Source organism: Echeneis naucrates, chromosome 6 (genome assembly GCF_900963305.1).
Source record: "Echeneis naucrates chromosome 6, fEcheNa1.1, whole genome shotgun sequence".
Taxonomy (NCBI): Eukaryota; Metazoa; Chordata; class Actinopteri; order Carangiformes; family Echeneidae; genus Echeneis; species Echeneis naucrates.
This window is the reverse complement of record NC_042516.1, coordinates 24,522,777-24,542,793: the sequence shown is the minus strand read 5'-3', so window position 1 is coordinate 24,542,793 and position 20,017 is coordinate 24,522,777. Positions and strand designations below refer to the sequence as shown.

The 20,017-nt window shown below is 45.7% G+C and overlaps 3 protein-coding genes across 3 annotated transcripts in view; 2 read left to right on the top strand and 1 right to left on the bottom strand.

Moving 5' to 3' along the window:
- Positions 1–1,566: 1,566 nt before the first annotated feature.
- LOC115045478 (uncharacterized) lies at positions 1,567–8,008 on the bottom strand. The gene is made up of 7 exons (XM_029505186.1): positions 7,887–8,008; positions 7,206–7,586; positions 6,639–6,908; positions 6,347–6,425; positions 2,651–2,684; positions 2,088–2,203; positions 1,567–1,991 (listed from the first exon to the last, which is right to left on the bottom strand). Exons 1-7 carry the CDS (start codon positions 7,933–7,935, stop codon positions 1,937–1,939), a joined length of 984 nt encoding a protein of 327 aa, XP_029361046.1. The 5' UTR covers positions 7,936–8,008; the 3' UTR covers positions 1,567–1,936.
- A 1,215-nt stretch (positions 8,009–9,223) lies between these two features.
- LOC115045238 (synaptotagmin-11-like) lies at positions 9,224–14,418 on the top strand. Its single transcript, XM_029504828.1, is given in 5 exon segments — positions 9,224–9,361; positions 11,387–12,058; positions 12,061–12,326; positions 12,703–12,823; positions 13,535–14,418. Coding segments are annotated over 5 exon segments (1,404 nt in total). The 5' UTR covers positions 9,224–9,327; the 3' UTR covers positions 13,846–14,418.
- Positions 14,419–17,554: 3,136 nt separating this feature from the next.
- LOC115044716 (perilipin-5-like) overlaps positions 17,555–20,017 on the top strand; it is a 3,345-nt gene continuing 882 nt past the window's right edge. Inside the window, 6 exon segments of the mRNA XM_029503883.1 lie at positions 17,555–17,706; positions 17,777–17,801; positions 17,963–18,088; positions 18,355–18,438; positions 18,539–18,776; positions 19,280–19,461. Of these exon segments, the coding sequence (XP_029359743.1) occupies positions 17,555–17,706; positions 17,777–17,801; positions 17,963–18,088; positions 18,355–18,438; positions 18,539–18,776; positions 19,280–19,461 (807 nt within the window).

Below are 20,017 nucleotides of genomic sequence, written 5' to 3'. Positions count from 1 at the left end.
TCAAGTTGAAAACTGACTTAAATTGTTATAGAAATAATCTGATAGTTAATCCTTTTTGTTGTAGCTGCCATCAGAGTCAGTTATACAGTTTGAGTTCATTTCATGAATGTGAGTTAAAATTGAGTATAATTTATGTTTTTAAATAAGATCATATTTAGTTAATTCATATAAATGCAATTAAAAGGCACACACACAACAATACATGTTTAAAAGAATCTGTATGATATTTACATAGTGGAACTAATGTTAAATTATTGCAGTACAGTCAGGTTACCTTTTGTTGACTCATGTTAGGCATGACCATGCGTTAGGGGAAGCGCACCTGTCTGGATGTTTAAGTTATGCTGCTGTATCATACATGTAGACCGGACTGAAGTTTCCTTGTGTCTCCCTTTAGTTATGAAGTATGTACATTTATTTATGTGTTGCACGTTGTGTTTTTTGTTGCCGTCTATGAGTTCTCTGTGTAACATCAAGCTAATTTCATGTTTAATGAATTTTATTTCATTCAGTTCTCACAACATTTGTCCACGTCTGTTTGATGGTATGAAGGTGGAAAATAAATGCCTGTAACCAGAAGAACGCCTTGTGTCCATGATTTAGCTGAAAGGGAGCTACACTTCTACTTTTACGTATTGAGGCGATTCATTCATTCATAAGCCTCGATGTATGTTTTAGAGGACTCACGTTCAGATGTGTAGAGCATGTTAAAATGGTGCCCCCAAACCCCAAACACAAAATCTCAGCACACTCTGGTCACAGCTGGTTAATGTGTTTCCAAGGAAATACATTAAATTCTACTCAAACATATTTAATTTAATGATGTGACAAAATGAAATTACCAATTATTTTACCCTCACGTAAATGAAGCCTTGAATGTCATGCAGGTTTTGCAAAAAAAAAAAAAAGATTCATTAATAAAATACAAGACAGATAAATCAATAATACACACATAAAATAAAATGAGAATATTGGTTGTTGTATTTGTTATTGAATGAATAAAGGAGGTAAAGGAAGAACAAATATTCACCATCAGCTCAGAGACAAACTTCCCTGATAAAACATCTAAAGACAGAAGCCAAATACACAGGTGCTGCCTCAGTTACCTCGAAAAAGTAATCTGATTACTGACTACTCCTTTAAATAGTAACTTGGTTACTTTACTGAATAGGCTACTTCATTTTAAAACTAACTAAGTTAGAGTCCAAGATACTTAATTAGTCATATACAGCAGCTGCTGACAACCCCCTCAACATAAAAGTGACCACTTGTGTTTCCAATACTCGCTTTATTAAGTGCATTTTTAACGGTAACATCAACAACGTATCTCCTGAAGAAAAAAAAAAACAATCTCCAACCCAAAATAGTGACTGTGTTTCCAGATACAAAACACGCATCTTTCTCTTCCCCCCATTGTTTTTTAGCCCACGTTTGTGTCGTTGTGTGAGTTGTCCTCATGCTGAAAACGTGACGCAAGAAGAAAGCAAAAAGATCTTTTTACTAAGGAAAATGACAAAAATAGTAACGCATAGTATTATTAGGCTTTTTATAACAATTTTATTGACAAATTATACTATTTATAGTCACGTGTGTGTTGGTGGGGGGGTATTTTCTTCTTCCTGGGGGGGCGTAACAGAAAATAATTGAGAAGCACTGGATTAGAGTAACATGTTACCGGCATCACTCCAACTACATTTCCCAGAATGCCTTTTATTGGATAATTTCAGCAGCTGGTTCGGTTCTGACTCCAGAGGTGTCCCCATGGAAACAGCGGCGTTCAGGGGACAGGTAGATAGTCGGCCCCCTCACTTTTGGCACATTTGCTAACCATGTGCTACAAGCTAACAAAACATAGAGAAACACAAGGTGGTAAGTTCGCTAACTGTTTGTTCATGTAACACATTGCATTTCCCATGAGTCCTGATCAGACATTAGGTCAGCCTGTGGCCACAGAGCTGTAGATAATGGTGTCAGTTGTTTCCATCACTGGGCTGAAAACACAGAGAGACAGAGATGAAGATGAAGATGAAGATGACTTCACATGAACACACAGCCATGAGGTGTGTCCACAGCTGAGCCCGTCCTACCTGGTCTGGTTCTGGTTTGTGCGGCTGAAGTAGATGGAGGAGTAACTGACTTCCTCTTCAGCTCGACTGGTTTCATATTGATGACTCTTCCTCCTGTCACAGTAGATGTTGTCAGGCTGGAAACAACAGATGTTAAAAATAAAATGATAATGATTCATCAGTTTTCAAGCGTGATCTTCAACGTTCAAGGTTCTTTATATCAACAGTTTCCACCTTCATTTGTTTCAAATAAAAATTAATGAGTTGATTATACCCATATTAATATTCCTCATCTCATTACTTTTGAAGGTTAAATATATTATATGTAAATCTGAGACTAAAACCTCATACATTCAAGAAGAATCACCATTATATATACATATATACTGTATATATTAAAGTAAAATGTAATTACTCACATTTTTTCTATACTTTTTAATTTTTATTTTCACTATACATTTTATGTTTACTAATGTAAGCCTAAGTTATCCTGCTGGAATAATATACTTTGAAGTGATTCACTTAAAATAGATTAGTACAATAATAAGAAATGTTGAGCAAGTGTGAACTTAAGATTAACTGACCTTTTGTTCTTTTCTGCTTTTAGATGAACATATCCTGCAAATCCAACAAAGAGATGATGATGGTAATCATCCAAAAAGGTTTCTTCACCATTATCAAACACAAAATTTGTGTTCAACCAGGTTATGTATTTTCTGTATAAATTTGACATTTATAAAACTTTATTCTTTTCTAACAGAAATGAGTTTATCCTGCAGCTTTAGCTTTCACAAACTAGCATGCTAAGTATCACAACAATCCTCCTGCTGCTTCATCAAAACAAAACTTTATTAAAACTTTGTTTTCTGTCTGCTCTCAACCTGTTATGACCTGACCTCACAAATTCTCTCTTGGGTGTCTTAATAAGATTCAGGCAGGAAAACTGCTCTGATGACTGATGTCAAAGCTATGTTCCACCAGGTGAGGGTGTCAGAGAGGCATGTGAACTTTCTTCGCTTCCTCTGGTGGCCGAAAGGAGACACGTCACAGAGTCCAGTGGAACATAGAATGAGAGTGCACATCTTTGGAGCAGTTTCGTCACCAAGTTGTGCTAACTATGCTTTGAGGAGGACTGCAACGGACAATAAGGATGACTTTAAAGTGGAAGTAACTGACACCATTTATAAAAACTTTTATGTGGATGATTGTTTGAAATCCCTGCCCACAGAAGAGGATGCACAGCAGTTGGTTGCTGATCTTGCTGACCTATGTGCAAAGGGAGGTTTTCAGCTGGTAAAGTGGACCAGCAACAGTCGAAAGGTGTTGTCATTTATTCCAGTGGCAAAGCGTTCCAAAACAGCCAGGCAGCTGCGCTTGGAGCAGGACAACTTGCCAGTGGAGACAGCGCTTGGGTTGAGTTGGTGTGCTGAGAGTGACACATTTATATTCAAGCCTACAGTGGAAAAGAGACCGCATACCAGAAGAGGTACTCTTTCAATGGTCAGTTCCATCTATGACCCACTGGGTTTTTTGTCACCACTCACCTTGCTACCAAAGATGCTGTTGCAAGAAATGTGTCGGAAAAACATGTCCTGGGATGATCCTGTACCACCCACCTTCTCGCAACAATGGACAGAATGGCTAATGGACCTGGAGAAGGTGGTAGAGTTTAAGGTGGATCGCTGTATCAAACCAAAAGACTTTGGGGAACATACACATGCACAGTTGCATCACTTTGCAGATGCTAGCGACCATGGTTATGGCACAGTGTCCTACCTGAGGCTGGAGAACCAGGATAAAGGGATACATATTGCATTCATGTTGGGCAAAGCTAGAGTTGCACCATTAAAACAAACAACGATACCTCGCCTTGAGCTTACTGCTGCCGTGCTTGCAGTTAAAATGGACAACCTGCTTAGGAAGGAACTGTCATTACAGTTGGAGGAGTCATGCTTCTGGACCGACAGTCAGACTGTGCTGAAGTACATCAATAGTGAGACCAAAAGATTTCACACCTTTGTGGCAAATAGAGTGGCCTCTATAAGGGAAGCAACAAACGTGGTTCAGTGGAGGTATGTCAGCTCAAAGAGCAATCCTGCTGATGAAGCATCCAGAGGTTTGTCTGTGGATAATTTCCTGGCATGCTCCACAGCCCATTTCCGCAGAGGATCCAGAGGTGAAAAGAGACGTAAGGGCAAATGTCATCATCTCTGACTCTGAGGAGGTCACTATAAAGCTTATCCATCATTTTTCAGGGTGGATTAAGCTCAAGACCTCAGTGGCCTGGTTTCTTAGGCTCAAGACTATTCTCCAGGAGCTAAAGAGGAAAAGGAAGGAGCTGGTTGCATCTTTTGCTGGCTCACCTATGCAGTCAGTTGAAGAGCAGATGAGAAAGGCTAGACATGCTGTCAAAAGTCAATTGCTTTTTGTGAGTGACTTCTCCAGAGAAGAATCAGCCATTATTTCCTTCAGTCAACGGGTAACATACAGGGAAGACATCACTTCTTTGGAGAGTGGAGGAGCAGGTGTAAAGAAAACCAGTGATATTTACAGACTGGATCCGGTGTTGCAGGATGGTTTGTTGAGAGTGGGAGGAAGGCTCAGTAGGTCAGCTTTACCTGAGGAGCTGAAACATCCTGTAATACTGTGCAAAGGTCATCATGTATCCAATCTCATTCTGCAATATGTTCATCAACAACTTGGCCATGCTGGAAGAAATCATATGCTCTCAACCTTGAGATGAAAATACTGGATCACAAATGCTAACTGTGCCTGTCGAAAAATAATGTGTGGCCTGTCGACGGCATCAAGGACAACCAAGTGAGCAGAAAATGGCTGACATGCCAAGGGAGAGAACTATTCCAGACCTGCCCCCTTTCACCCAAGTAGGAGTGGACTACTTCGGGCCCATTCAGGTCAAGAGAGGACGTGCTGTGGTCAAAAGGTATGGAGTAATATTCACCTGCATGGCAAGCAGAGCTGTACATTTGGAGGTTGCATATTCTTTAGACACAGACTCCTGTATTAACGCCATGTGTGTCGCAGAGGTCAAGTGTGCAGTTTGAGGTCAGACAATGGCATGAATTTTGTTGGAGCAGAGCGAGAGTTAAGAGAAGCCTTAGCTGCCATAGATCACAGCAAGATTGAAGGCGCTCTCCTGCAGAAGGGCATTGATTGGAGGTTCAACACCCTGCTGCATCCCATCATGGCGGCGTGTGGGAGCGACTCATCAGGATGGTCAGAAAGGTCTTGTTTTCTGTTCTGCGACAACAATCTTTGAACGATGAAAGTCTTCATACTATTTTGTGTGAAGTGGAGGCCATCCTCAATGACCGTCCCCTTACCAAGGTCTCTGATGATGTCAATGACTTGGAAGCTCTCACTCCAAATCACATCCTTTTGCTCAAAGGTAAACCCACTCTTGCTCCCTCTTTCAAAAGGATGATGTGTACATCAAGAGAAGATGGAAACAGGTTCAATACCTTTCAGATCTGTTTTGGAAGAGGTGGATACCTGAATACTTACCACTGCTGCAGGAACGGCAAAAATGGATGAAGCCTCGGAGGAGTTTCATGATTGGAGATATTGTTGTTGTCATGGATCAAACAGCTCCTTGTGGTTCATGGATTATGGGAAGAGTAACAAAGACTTACCCAGACAAAAGGGGACTTGTACGTTCAGTACAGTTGAAGACAAAAACAGGGTATGTGGAGCGGCCCATATCCAAGCTCTTTTTGCTTCAAGAAGCGGTCTAAAGGTCAGGACCTGACATTGAGTCATGTGTTGGAGGATCTTGACTCAGAAGAAAGAAGACAGAAGATTAGATTGTTTTGTGACTCCTTCTTCTTTGCTTTGATATAATTGTTCTATTGTCACAATTAGGAGCCGGTGTGTAGGAGCCACATTTGTTTATTTGTCTGTCTTCGGGTGTTGGGTCAGGTCTTCACAGGGGGCAGTATACCATTTTTCTATATAAGCACGGGTGCTGGTGATGGAGGAGGAGTTTGGAGGTGGAAGGTCATGCGGTTTTTACCGCTCACGCAGCCGGTTTCTTTTGTTTGGTTTTCATCATTATCCCAACGTTATTTATTTTTGCATCCGTATAATAACTTATCTTTTTTTTTTTTTCTGATCAATAAACGGGAACATCACCCAAAAGTGGAAACGTATGGACATTGTTTCAATAGAGAGCGCGTAGGAAAACAGTCTCCCACCTCACCATGAACGACTAAAGGAGGACAGGATAGTCGCTATAGAAATAATCAGAAGAATTAAAGGACCTTATGATGATGAAGACCATCAGAGCAGAAACACACAGAACCACGGGGATGGAGAGAAGCTGCAGAGACATCATTCCACCTGCAAGAAGAGACCACAGCACAGCTCAGACCATATGTTTACTTTTCAGATTCTGAGCCTGGTCTACCGGAGCTGAGCCGTTACAGTTGGAGTCCTTACCGGGTTCTTTCTCACCTGCACCCAGGCCACCAATCACAGGGCCAGTTTTACGATCATGGCCCTGCATCAGACCTGAACCCATATCACATGACCGGATAAAATCAAACTACCAACCTGTCCTCACAGGCTCCACTTGTAGCTGATGCGGCTCGGACCGGGCCTTCAGGTCCCTCTTCAGGCCGCAGGTGTAGTTCCCAGAATCCTCAGCAGTGAGGTGATGGAATTGGAGGGCGGGGCCAGACTCTGAGAGGGTGTGGCCATCTCTGAACCACATGAGCTCCAGCTGGTTGATGCTACAGTTGGAGGAGCAGAGAAGTTTGACAGACTGACCTTCTGACATCACTCCATCTCCCCCAGAGAGGATAATCCTCAGAGGACTCGTATCTGAGGGCCATTCAATCATAGAGCACAGATTATAGATCACAGCTCATCAGTTATAGATTATAGATCAAAAATTACAGGTTGACTACCTATAAGATCAGATCTCAAATATTAGATTATCTGTTTGGTTATAAATTACAGATTATACATTATAAATGATAGATTATAGATAAAGGTTATAGGTTACAGATGATAAATTAAAATAAATAATAATGACAATACATGATTACGGGTTCTAGATGGTAAATGAGAAATTGCAGATGAATAAAGAAGTGAGAGAGATTATAGGGTTTTTTTTACCTACAACTGTAACAATCACTCCTTTCTTTCCTGTGAAATGTCCTCTGTCATTATTCATCTCCATTCTGAAGCGGAACTTCCCCTGATCTTTGTCCTTCAGGTTTCTGATCTGTAAAGAACAGTTTCCTGTCTTGTCTCCCAGGTAACTGTATCGAGGGTCGATGGGCAGGTTGGTCTGATTGGAGCTGTCGACCACAGATGGCGTGGTTTTTTGACAGATCGGGTGATCCTGACACCAAAGGACTCTGAGGACATTCAGTTGAAGTTCTCCTCCATCCACGATGACAGACTGTAATGGTTTGAAGGTGCAAGGAAGTGTGATGGTTGACCCCGTCACAGCACAGACAGGAGGTGGGTAGTTCACCGTTTGACCCAAAGCACCTAACATTTGATTGAAGAGAGTCAACCAAGTTAATAATCAACACGCTGTGTAAACCAGGATAACTGCAGAAAAGTTGAACACAGTGTCAGTGAAGTGAAGGAGGAATATTCTTCCTCCTGGACCAGGCATAGGGACGCTCTGCGGTCTGGACTCAGGTCTTCATATGACAGACACAACATCTTAGTTTGACCTTAACTTCATATCAATGGATTCTGGGTAACCACAGGTCAGTGACTGGATGCTCCAAACCTGATACAGATGTTTTCTTTTTTCTTCACAATGCAATAAACGAGACTTACCTGCAAAAAGCACCATGAAGGTCCCAACAATCTTTTTATAAACTGCCATCCTCTGTTTCCTGTTGGTCTCTGGGTCCAGGACAGGGTTCTGGTCTCAGGAACCTGATGACAGACAACCGCCCTCTGGGCAACCCTGTGAGAGCTTCCCTTTCTTTTCTGAGCATATCAGTCACTTGATCCAGAGTCTCACTTCTTCAATGCTACTTCTCCAAACCCCCAGGTTTCATCACTTCCGTCCTGAAGGCATTTTCCTCCAAATAAGGCTGCTCCTCCAGAGGTCTGAGGTCGACCGCAGATGCCCACTATCGTCCCACATTTAAAAAGTCTGATGGTTTCATGTTCTGACATTCTGAATGTTAATGAGATTATAATCTAGACCCAGGGGCCCGAGGCCCCTACATACTGGGCCTGATCCTCACCACATCAGTCCTGATGCTTGTTTCTCTCACACAATAAACATTGAAGTTCATAAATGTCCAGTTCCTATTTATTATCTAACACCGTGATGATGCAGCACAGGGGGCGGGGCCTCACATGAGGACCAGTCTTCCGGAGAGGATGACATGACGATGTCTCACTCTGCTCGCATTTCTGGAGACTGCAGATAAATTATTATTTTTATTCATTTACTAGTCAGTCAGCAAATTGATCCACAACACAACAAAAAAAGAGACAAAACAAGAATAACATGAAATATAAAGCTGGGGAAAAGGTAAAAATAGAAATAAAAAATAATACACAAGATATAAAAATATAAAGAAACTGAGTATTTTGATATGAAGGAGGGAGGTTTGTCACAGCCCGCTGATAAAATTAACCAAATTAGGCTGTTGAGGAGAACTCAGATGCTAAAGTGAAGAAATTAACAAAGTGAACTACACAAAACAAAAAGAAACAACAACAAAAAGTTTTTTGTTGGGACGTGGTCAGAGTAGAAACCTTTGGAAGAGAAGGTGGAGCTGACCTGCTCTGTTCTCTGTCCTGATTGGGTGGGCCAGTCTGTGAGATGACGTTCCTGTTTTCTGATGACGTTCCTGTTTTCAGATGACGTTCTGGATTTCTGATGACGTTCCTGATTTCAGATGACGTTCCTGTTTTCCGATGACATTCCTGTTTTCAGATGACGTCCTGTTCCAGTTTTCAGGTCGCAGTGGATCATCCTCCTCTACAGAGCAGCTTTGGCCGCCTCATCTCCGGCCGCTCCGCGCAGACTCCCTGTATCCTCCCGGAGCATCACTGCGCACCGACCGTCTCGGACTCCGACTCCCGGACAGCTCGGCCCTTGGGCGGACATATGCAGGCTCTACCCCCCGGAGCAGCGGCTGGTCGTCGGTGAAGTCCCCCCCCCCCCCCCCCCCGAGCTCTCGGTGTCTCCGGATGTGAAGACGGTCGGTGTCCTCTCCGTCTACGCGCGCTCCATCCCGCTGCCCTCAATCACAAAATGGCGGATATCATCGAGCTGGGACCCGCCTACGGTGAGCGACGAGGCCGCGTCCGGGCCCCGGGCCCGAAGCCGGGACCGAGTCCCGGACACTGGGCCCCGATCCCGGTCGGTCTCCATCGTGTGGACCGAACCCGGATCCGGGTCACCGAGCATCTCCCGCTGTTCCTCCTGTTTTAATGTCATTCTCCGTTTTATTCGATTTAACGTTTAGAATGTGTGTCATCGATCACCGTTTAAATGAGAACATTTGACCGGAACTGATCAGGAGTCGATCATTAAGGTTCCAGGTATCGATATTCTAATGGGTGATTTCGGACAAAGAGGAAATGGAGGGAAACGCAGCAGCATTACATCATGTATAAAAATATAAGACGCGCTAAACAGGGCGTGCTCGCGTTCCCCGTGCGCGTGCGCACGCCAGTCGGGCTGGGCACCGGGTGACGTCATGTCTGTACCCGGCGCCGGGTAAAACTGAACCCTGAAAAAAACTGAGCTCAGATACTGATCAGTAATCCGATCCAGAAGATTCCAGTCAGTCATCTGAAATGGTGTTCAGAATACACCTTCTGGTTCTGTGTCATTTAGAGGAACGCCTCCAGAAAACCACCCAAACAGGGACGGAGTTCACTCACTAATAAGAGGACCAGAAAAGGCTCCATGACTGCTCAGTGGATCAATGGATCAGTACCGATAACTGATTGGTGATATGTTTTCCTGCAAACCTTTCTGTTGTCAGCTGCTCTTTCAGATCCACCTGTCAATGTATTGATTTCTCAAAAGAAAATGAGTCAGCAATAATTCTGATAATTGAAAATATTTGAGCCGGACTGATCAGGAAACGAACATTAATGTTGAATGATAGTTCTGGTCTCATTAATCAATAGCAACAAGGGAAACATCTGGAGCAGAATAATCTGAAGGAGGAATTTATTTGAACCATTTGCCCATTGATCTGATCAGCTGATCGGCGATTGGTCCTGCTGAACATCCTCAAACATGTCCCATTGGCACAGATCCAACCAATCAGATCAAGCTGTCAGAGTGAGGCCTAACCAGCGCAGAATGTGTGGTGTGTGTGTGTGTGTGTGTGGTGTGTGTGTGTGTGTGTGTGTGTGTTGCTAGGCAGTGAGCTCTGCTGCTTTCAGCTCTTTCCAAAACATGAGCTCATCGGCTGCAGCCTGAAAGAAGTGGTGAAAACAGGGAGGAGGATTGTGGGAGTTTGATTGTGACTTCCTGTTTGTGAGCTGCTGTTTTGTTGTTTGTTGTTAGTGTTTGATCAGTTGTTGATCAATTGCGTCTGTGTCACATGACAGTAACCAGACGTCAGCTATGATCAGTTATTGATCAATAATATTAATAATAATGAAGCTGTTCATGGGCAGTCCAGCCTAAGCCTGTGTGTGTGTGTGTGTGTGTGTGGATCAGGACAACAGTGTCCTCTGTACACAGAAGACAAAGACCTCTCTGAGAGAGCAATGCATTGACATCGCTGTTTGTACATGATGTTGTTAATTATGTCACGGTGTTATGACATCACTGTTGGTGTCATAACAGTGACTCACACGAGACCTCCATACCCTTTAGCTAAAGGTTTGTGAATAATTCTGTCCAGTTGCATTGTGGGAAATGGAGGCATCTGTGAATTAATATCAGTACACCAGACTACAGGACCCTGTGACATCCAGTGATGGGAGTAACAGCGTTACTAATCAATTAGATTACTCGTTACTGAAAAAAGTAACGAATAATCTAAATGTTTACTCTTCTCATCGTGATAACACCATCACTGTTACTGTGACTGAAGCTGTTTTTTCATCAGACCAACAAGATCTCTGCGCCGAGAGACTTTTTTACTCTTCTTCTTTGGTTAGTGAGACAGTCACAGAAATGATGACGATTGGTGAAGGTAGAGTCAAATTTCATGCCAAGCCAATCAGAGGTTGAGGTAGGCGGGTGTTTGAATTCAGATCAGTCTTATTGATTTTTGTGGCTAAGCTGATCAGTGTGACTTGGTTTCCATGGCAGTCATCTATCTGACCTCTGCCCTCTCTCTCAGCCATGTCTCCAGTGCTGGCGGGCTTCCTGGGCGCTGGTGTTCTGGTTCTAGTGGTGGTGGTCCTGGTCCTGCTCTGGTCCTTCTGTCAACGCCGTTACCTGCGTGTGTCCGGGCGCTACAAGCTGCATGGTGACCGCTACTGTGACGCCGAGGACCCACCCTACAAGTTCATCCACATGCTGAAGGGCATCAGCATTTACCCAGAATCCCTCAGCAGCAGCAAAAGGATTGTGCGCGGAATCCGACGCACAGACCGCGCCGACCGTGAGGGAGAGCGAGGCTGCGCCGCTGCCCCTGCCACAGGGAGGGGCATGGTGCTGGTGGATGCTGAGAACAACATCCTGGATGTGCCGGGGCAGCTGCAAATGAGTCACCTGGTTCCTCCTGCTGGAGCCGGACCCGCCCACAGCCAGGCCCGGCTGGAGCGGGCGCTGCCAGTCCGCGCCGACTATTGCTGCCTCGACAGCAGCTCAGCCAGTAGCAGCCAGACCAGCAGCAAGACGGTGTCTCCCTTCACCCCCGCCTCCTCGGACCCCGAGCCAGAGCCCAGCCTGGGCACCATCAGCCTCACTGTTGACTACAATTTCCCAAAGAAAGCCCTGGTTGTGACCATCGTCGGGGCCCGGGGCCTCCCCGCCATGGATGAGCAGGCAGGCAGCTCCGACCCCTACGTCAGATGACTATCCTGCCCGAGAAGAAGCACCGTGTCAAGACCCGGGTGCTGAGGAAGACCCTGGACCCTCTGTTCGACGAGACCTTCACCTTCTACGGCGTGGCCTACAGCTCGCTGCCGGAGCTCACTCTGCACTTCCTAGTTCTGAGCTTTGACCGCTTCGCCCGAGATGATGTCATTGGGGAGGCAGTGGTGCCGCTGAAGGGCGTGGACCCAAGCACAGGCAGAGTTCACCTGAGCCAGCAAATCACCAAGCGGAACATGCAGGTGAGTGTCGGTGGACCTCCAGGGTCCAGGTTTATTCTGTTGTGTGAAGGATTCAGCTGACCGTCAGCTTCCAAACCAAACAACAACACCTGAGCATGAACAGAGTGAGTCTGTTTCCTCTGTGTGTGTGTGCGTGTTGTGGCTTACAGCTGTGGTCACCATGGCGACCGACTGATGTGACCTCAGACCTGATCCAGGGACAGTCTCACTGTTGTGTCGTCCTCTGAAAATAAAACAATCCCAATATTTATGTCATCACTTACATCGAAAGAACAGATCAACATATCATCACTGATCAGCTGACTCCAGTAAACTGTGACACTGGTTCTGGTTCTGGTTTTGGTCCAGTGTGGAAAACCGATTGTGTCTGTTTCAGTGTGAGAGTCGTGGGGAGCTGCTGGCGTCTCTGTCCTACCAGCCCGTGTCTCACCGCCTTAGCGTGGTTGTCCTGAAAGCTCGCCATCTCCCCAAGATGGACATCACTGGCCTGTCAGCAAGTGAGTGCACCTGGAGACCAGCAGGTCCGGTTCTGGTCTGACTGAGTCCAGGAGAACGGAGCCTGTTAGAGTCACATGATACACAAGTACACATGTGCACATGTCCACATACTTTTGGCCACATAGTTTAGCTTTTGGAGAGCATGAATGTCCAGATCAGACCACCAGGTTGAGACCTGGAGGTGGGACAAGATCAATCTGAACCAGGTTCTGTGATCTGTGACCGAATCCTGTAGATTTGGTCTTTAACCCTTTTTACACTGAGCGTGCTGACACGTTCGCATATCAACAATTCAAATTACCGTAAGATGAATATTTGCTCTGTCAGAGAAATTCTAGCAGTTTCTGAAAGCTGAGAAGCCGTGCTTCACAGTTGGTATCAGATCATTACGGTCATTTCACTCTTACTTTTACCAAATGTCGGCAAATCCGCTCCTTTGTGGTTAATTCTTTCTACATACTGTACTAAGTGTTCTGGAAAAATGGGCCAAAGCAATGACTGGACACTTTGTGGACCGTTTATGGTTCAAAATAAGAGTCCAGGTGGACAATAGGACTCTTCAGTGTTAAAGGGTTAAGCTGGTCTCCCTTGAAGCTCAGTCCTGGTCCTGTTCCGGTCACACGAGTCTGAACCACGTCCAGGACAAACCTGATCAGCAGCCTTGTCATGGGGATCCTATTGAACTCACATGACCCCTGTTGTGCCATCAGATCCCTATGTGAAGGTGAACGTCTTCTACGGACGCAAGCGCATCGCCAAGAAGAAGACCCACGTGAAGAAGTGCACGCTGAACCCAGTCTTCAACGAGTCCTTCATCTACGACATCCCACCTGAGCTGCTGCCTGAGATCTCCGTGGAGTTCCTGGTGGTGGACTTCGACCGGACCACCAAGAACGAGGTGCTGGGCCGCCTGCTGCTCGGCCTGCACAGCCCCGCCCCCTCCGGAGCGTCCCATTGGAGGGAGGTCTGCGAAAACCCCCGCCGGCAGATCTCCAAGTGGCACAACCTGAGCGAGTACTGAAGGAGGACCAGCAGGAACCAGCTGAGACCACCAGCCGGCTGGAACTCCTCCAGTGACCCCACTGGGAAAAAGACTCAGTGTTCAGCGCATCCACTGACACACAACACACACACACTGACACACAACACACCCACACTGACAAAAACACACACACATGCAGAGTTGTGTCATAGTTAAACTCTCTCTCTCTCTGTCTCTGTTACCTCTCTCTACCAGCTCTGCAGCTCTAACAGACTTTATTTCAGAGCGTCATCAGCTCCTGTGTCCCTGCTGTCTGTCCCCGTCTGCGGAGATGGACGTGAAAAAATTAATAGCCCTCGCTGTTGTCGTCATGCAGCTCATCGCATGTGTGAACTCAACGCTGATATATATCTGGGACCAGAGACCCAGTCCTCCAGGTCCTGGTCCTCATAGTCCACCGCCTGCAGTGTGACGTCCAGCTACGCTGCCTTCATCCTGGTCCTGGAGGAGGAGGATGTGGACCTGAATCCTGATTGAAGGCACCGTAGATGTTAATAATCCAGCAGACTGAGAGACTGTAAAAAATGTGTTTGTAACATGAATGAGTTTCCTCTGATGTTCCATTAACTAAAACATCCTGAGGAGCTGTGATGTCATCACCATCATCATCATCAGCCTCTGCTGGCTGTGGAGTGAAGCTCCGCCCTGAGAGACATCAGTCAATCCAAAGCCACGTTCAGCTCGAAGCTAATTCACTTCAGGGTCGTGACATCATCACGCCTTTCAGGAAGTTCGTGTATAAATTCTCCAGTCTTTTATTTTGAAGGCTTGACATCTATAAGAAGACATATAAAAAAAATCTCTGTAGTTTAACATCTCTGAGTATGCCAATCAGCGGAGGGGATGAGATCCCCTCCGCTGATTGGCTGACAGTTTTCTGACTGATCCATCATGAATGAAAAAGCCAAATCCTGTAAGGTTGGATGATTCAGGTGGGTGGGGCCTGTTTTTTGTGACATCACAAAGATCCAGAAATCCTACTAGCTGGTTTTAAAGCTGTGTCTGAATACAGAACCTGAAACTGACCTGCTGTGGGCTCACTGTGTTGGTACTTGTCAGTCACCTTCTGGTCACATGACATCACATCAGGCTCATCAGATAGAACTGGATCAGCCCTTGTGACTTCACTTCTTTTTAAAAAAAGTTTGTTCAGATTAAAGTTGTGATGCTGAAAAAAAATGTAACGAGACTCATGACAAACCACAGCACCCCCTCCTCTGCTTCCTGCTTCCTCCTGCTCTTCCTCCTCTCCATCCACGTCCGCTCCCTCTTACTCTGTCATTTTGTACATTTCCATTCTGGACTTCCTGTTTCTACTCATTGATCTGGTCTGCACTGGACTCTCCTCCGACCAGCTGGTGGCGCCTTTTAGTCCTGAAGCTCAGTTAAGTCCCAGCTGACAGGAAACGCCTCAGACTATGGGCGGAGCTGTAGATTTGTACAGATGTGAAGCTGTTTGCTGGTTCCCTCCTGTCCGATGTCCTGGAGCTTTAGTGTGTGTGAGCGCCCCTGCTGTTTCCCTGGATGCTAACCTCTGTGTTGGTTTGTTAACACTCATTGGACGTGCAAATAAAAACAAATTAGCCCTGACGCCGGCGTCTCCTTCATCTGTGTTCATGTTTCCACTTTATTAGGTACCCCAAACCAGAGTTCCAAATACTCTCACCAGCAGACACCGCATGTGTCCCTAATAAAGTGAGCACTGAGTGTTTACTGATCAAACATCTGGAGTCGAACGCAGGAACTGTGGTCCTGATCCAGCGAACCACCGCAACCTCAGACCTGAACTCTAGACCTGGTCCTCACCTGATTCCAGCCTCACTTCATGGTCCGTGATGTTTGTTCCGCCCCTGAAAGTCAGGAAGTCTCTACTTACTGCTGCTTGGTCATCTGAGTCAGGAGTTTTGAGGTCTTACAGGTGAACATGTGACATCATGAGACACTTCAGGTCATCACTCATGTTGAACTTTCGAATTGCAGCTTCACATCTGAACGTAAAAGGAGTTTTGTGATGTCAGAGACACATGGACCGGAAGTACTCAGATACCGTCATGGCTTCTGTGAAATCCTGACCAACTCAGGATCAGCAGTCTGAACCAGGCAGATCAGGTCCTGATCTTCCCGGCGCCTTTATGTGGAGAGGAAGTGGCTGGTGGTTCACAGTGATTCTGCTTCTGGTCTGAATGAGGCCTCAGAGTCTCAGCCTGGTCTCTGATGACTGATGTCACATGAGAGTCACTTTCAGACACTGAAGGATTGGGGGCCGCCGCCCACCACGCTGGTGGGGTTAGGGTTAGACACATCTTTGTTGTTCCTGGAAAAGCTCAGCCTCGTCACAGTGGAGGGAAAAATCAATTTCACAGATGAAGAAGAGGAAGAGGAGAGCTTGTAGGTTATGATGGTTCAAGGCATGAGATAGTGTGAATCCAAATGTGGATCCAGCGTCTGTGGGGGGGCGGGACCAGTCGACTGCTAAAAAGCTGTCTGTCATGGAGGCAGCAGGCAGCGGCTGAGCAGTCGTCATGTCACTTCTGAGAAAACCAGAACATGAGAATAAATGGAAAAAGGCATGACACCTCTGACAGAGTCCACTGTGTCCGTCAAATCATGGAGCAACAGGAAGTGATGAAACAGACCAACAGGTCAGGGACAGAAACAAAAACAGACACACAGGTCACTAAAGGTCATTCTAAGTCTCTAAACCTCATTAAAGGTCACTAAAGGTCATTACAGGTCTCTAAACCTCATTAAAGGTCACTAAAGGTCAGTAAAGGCCATGAACTGACTTGTCCTCAGTAAAATGTTGACGAGAAAAGTATATTTTTCATTTCAACAAAAGTGGAGTGATTCTGTATGTTTATAAAACTTTCTTTGACACAAAGGTCAACTTAAAATTATTTTTGTGTGTGTTAATTGATTGGTCACTCACAGATGAACAAAAAGGAAACACTTGTGTTCGTTCAGATCAGCTGTGACATCATTCGTTGCTCCATCCAATCAGATTGCAGATCGCTACCTAAAAAACGGTGAATGCGCCGTTTGAGCAGTCAGAACATTAGCTGTCTTCATCTTCATCATCTTCGTCCCTGAGCTGTTTTCTTCTGCTCTTCAGTGTCTCTGATGGGGTGAGTCTAACTGAGATGATTGGTATCTGTGCATCATGAGTCAAACTGGCTATTGATCACTTATTGATCCGTTTGGATATTTGTCAGGCAAAATTAAATGTTCAGGAAATGATAAAGTTGTTCTGGAGTATCTGATGGATTTAAATAAACCTTATTTCATGCTGATTGTGAACAGGAAGTATCTCCTGTTGGGAAACTAAAGGTCCCGCGTCCGAATTAAAGCGTCCCAGAGTCCAGGCCATCAGGTGATTTCCCATCTGGCCTTTGGGCGTAGTTCTGTGTGATCATTTTTTACAGTGTAACTTGTGTGCGCGATTCCTCCTGATTCCACATGAAGTGATTCTTCATCATCATCATCACCTCCTGACATATCACATGGTATCAATGACTCATCTGACCAGCACCTGCCTGGGGGGTTAACCACAGGATCTGGTCTTGGTGAACTTGGTGATTGGTTTTGGTTTTTGAGGAGTGAATCTGATCTGGATCATCACCCCCCAGACAGACTGAGGTCTGGAGAAACTGATTTTCATGCTGGGTGAAACTGAACAGTTGACGCCTTCATGGATCAACAGCAGCTGATCCTCATGAGTTGGATGATGATGATGAAGATGAAGATCATCACGATTGTGATGATGATAGTGATGAAGATGGTCTCTATTTGTTTGCCCTCAGATTTGGTGAAGGAGAAATGTCAGATCGACGAACTCATGAGGTGAGTCCAGAGCAGAGGACTGAGTCCGGTCCACTTCACATTCTTCATTAAACCTTTTGGTCCGGATCAGGCTCGGCTACGCTGAGCTAAACGAAGTGGGTTTTAGCACCAACCAGGATTTAATGTCCAATAATTAGAGAGGTTTGGGGGTGGAGTTTAGATGGTAAGGGGCGTGGTCTGGCCTGCTCTTTAGTGTAACATTGATCCTGAAGAGGGACTTCCAGCAGATCTAACATGGCCGCTTGTATGTTTTCAGACCAGTGCCATGCTCAGAGTTTCCCGCCTCCCTCTGGTTCGCTCGGCAGTGCAGACGGTTATTTCAGCATATTCGGAGGTCAAAGGTCGTTACCCTCTGCTGGGGCTGATGGGAGGAGCAGCTGAGGTTGGAATTCGCAGCATCTCCTATGTGGCCATGAGACAAGCCACGCCCCTTTTCCAGACCTTGGAGCCACAGAGTAGGTGGAAATAAGTACAGCACTATAACTGTACTACAGTAACACTACAGACAGTACTGACACTTCAAGCTTAAAGCTAACATGCTGCTAATGCTATGTTTATATTAGTAAAATACAGTAACCCTGCTAATACAGATAATGCAAATGATGCTGCTAAGGTTGAGAGCCGTATCACTGCTGTGTGTCCTCCCAGTTGAAGCTGGCCAACTCTTTCGCTCTGGCCGGCCTCGAGCGCCTGGAGAAGAACTTCCCCATCCTCAACCAGTCAACAGACGAGGTTTGTTCTCATCAAATAATTCAACATCAATTTACAGTGAAGCAGTTCAGGTGTGTATCAGCCACACCTCGTGCCCTGCCTCCTGCCCCACGTCCCACAGGTGGTGGGTCACCTAAAGGATGCTGTCCTCCTGACCCTTGACGACGTGCAGCTGTGGGTGGTTGACGGAGTGGACGGAGCTCTGGACCAACTGGAGCGTCTGGCTGACGGTATCCGGGCAGCACTGCAGCAGCTGCAGGACTCTGAGCTGGGCCGATCTGCCACGTCAGGACTGGACGACGTGCTGAGTCGTCTAGAGGACGCCACTGCCTACTACCTTCCCCTTCCACCCACACTGCGTGAGTACAGAGGCATTGTGGGTAATAATGCTGAACAAAACTGAAAGTCAGATACAGAAGAAAGTTGGTCGAAAATAAAGGTTTACTTGTCAGTTCAAACACAGGAAGGAAGTGGAAACAAACAAACCCTTTCAGCAGAAAGGAACAAAAACCAAAATCCATAAATCCAGAGCGCAAAACCAGATGCACAAACGCACAAACACACAGTGGTCACAGTGACAGTCTAGCTGAATCTAGCTGAAAAGGATCTAAATATGGAGAACTTTATATGAAAGCAGAGAAAAGTGCGTGTGGGAAAATGGTGGGTGACAAGAGGAAGTAAAACTGCACAAAAAAAAACAGGAAGTGGAACAGGAACTGTCACAACTTAGACAGAATCACATTGAGGGTAAAATCTCACTCATCAGGTCACATGATCACATTTATCATCAAGACAGACAAAACAAACAGCACAACACTGCTCTCATTGTCGATGTTATCGTTGTTGTTATTGTCGTGATCAGGGCGGGAGTGGGAGATGAGAGTGCAGGAGCTGGAGGATGAAGATGAGGATGAGGAGCCCAGCTTGTGGACCAGGGGGCGGAGCCTCCTGCTGAGCCTCAGCCTGTTGCTCCACCACCGGACGACTAAGATAAGGGAGCAGCTGGTCATCGCCACTGGAACGCTGGGAGACGCTGCCAACAAGGTGACATCACCAATCTGTAGCCTGAAGCCCCGCCCCCTCAGCTGAACGCTCATCTTAGAAATAGCAGGTGGTGACCATGTGAGCTGATCTCATCACTATTCAACACACGGACAGACCAGAGCCCTGAGTCCCAAAGCTGGATTTCAGTTTATATAGCTAACGTCAGGGTTAATTCTGTGTTTTCAGTCTCACGAAGGTGGTGTCCTTCTATCCGAGTTACGTTGTCATGGTAACTAACAAAGAACTGCTAACCCCAGAGCAGCTCAGACCAAATGGCCTGTCCAATCCCAAACACCCACTAATGTGGGCTGAGATTCTGATCTTAAAACTGCCAAACAAGCAATTCTGGTCTTTTACATATCGACAGAGTTGGCAAAATTTGCCAAATTCGGGCCATTATCGGGATTATGGAAGCCCTCTGAGGATCAGAAAGGGACAGTTCTGAGGGTCACAGAGTCTGTATGAATTAGAAAATAATAATCATCATCAGACCTGTATAAGGCTGCAGTCCTCTCTGTGTCCCCTCAGGTGGTCTGGGAAAGGTCCTGGATGTGGT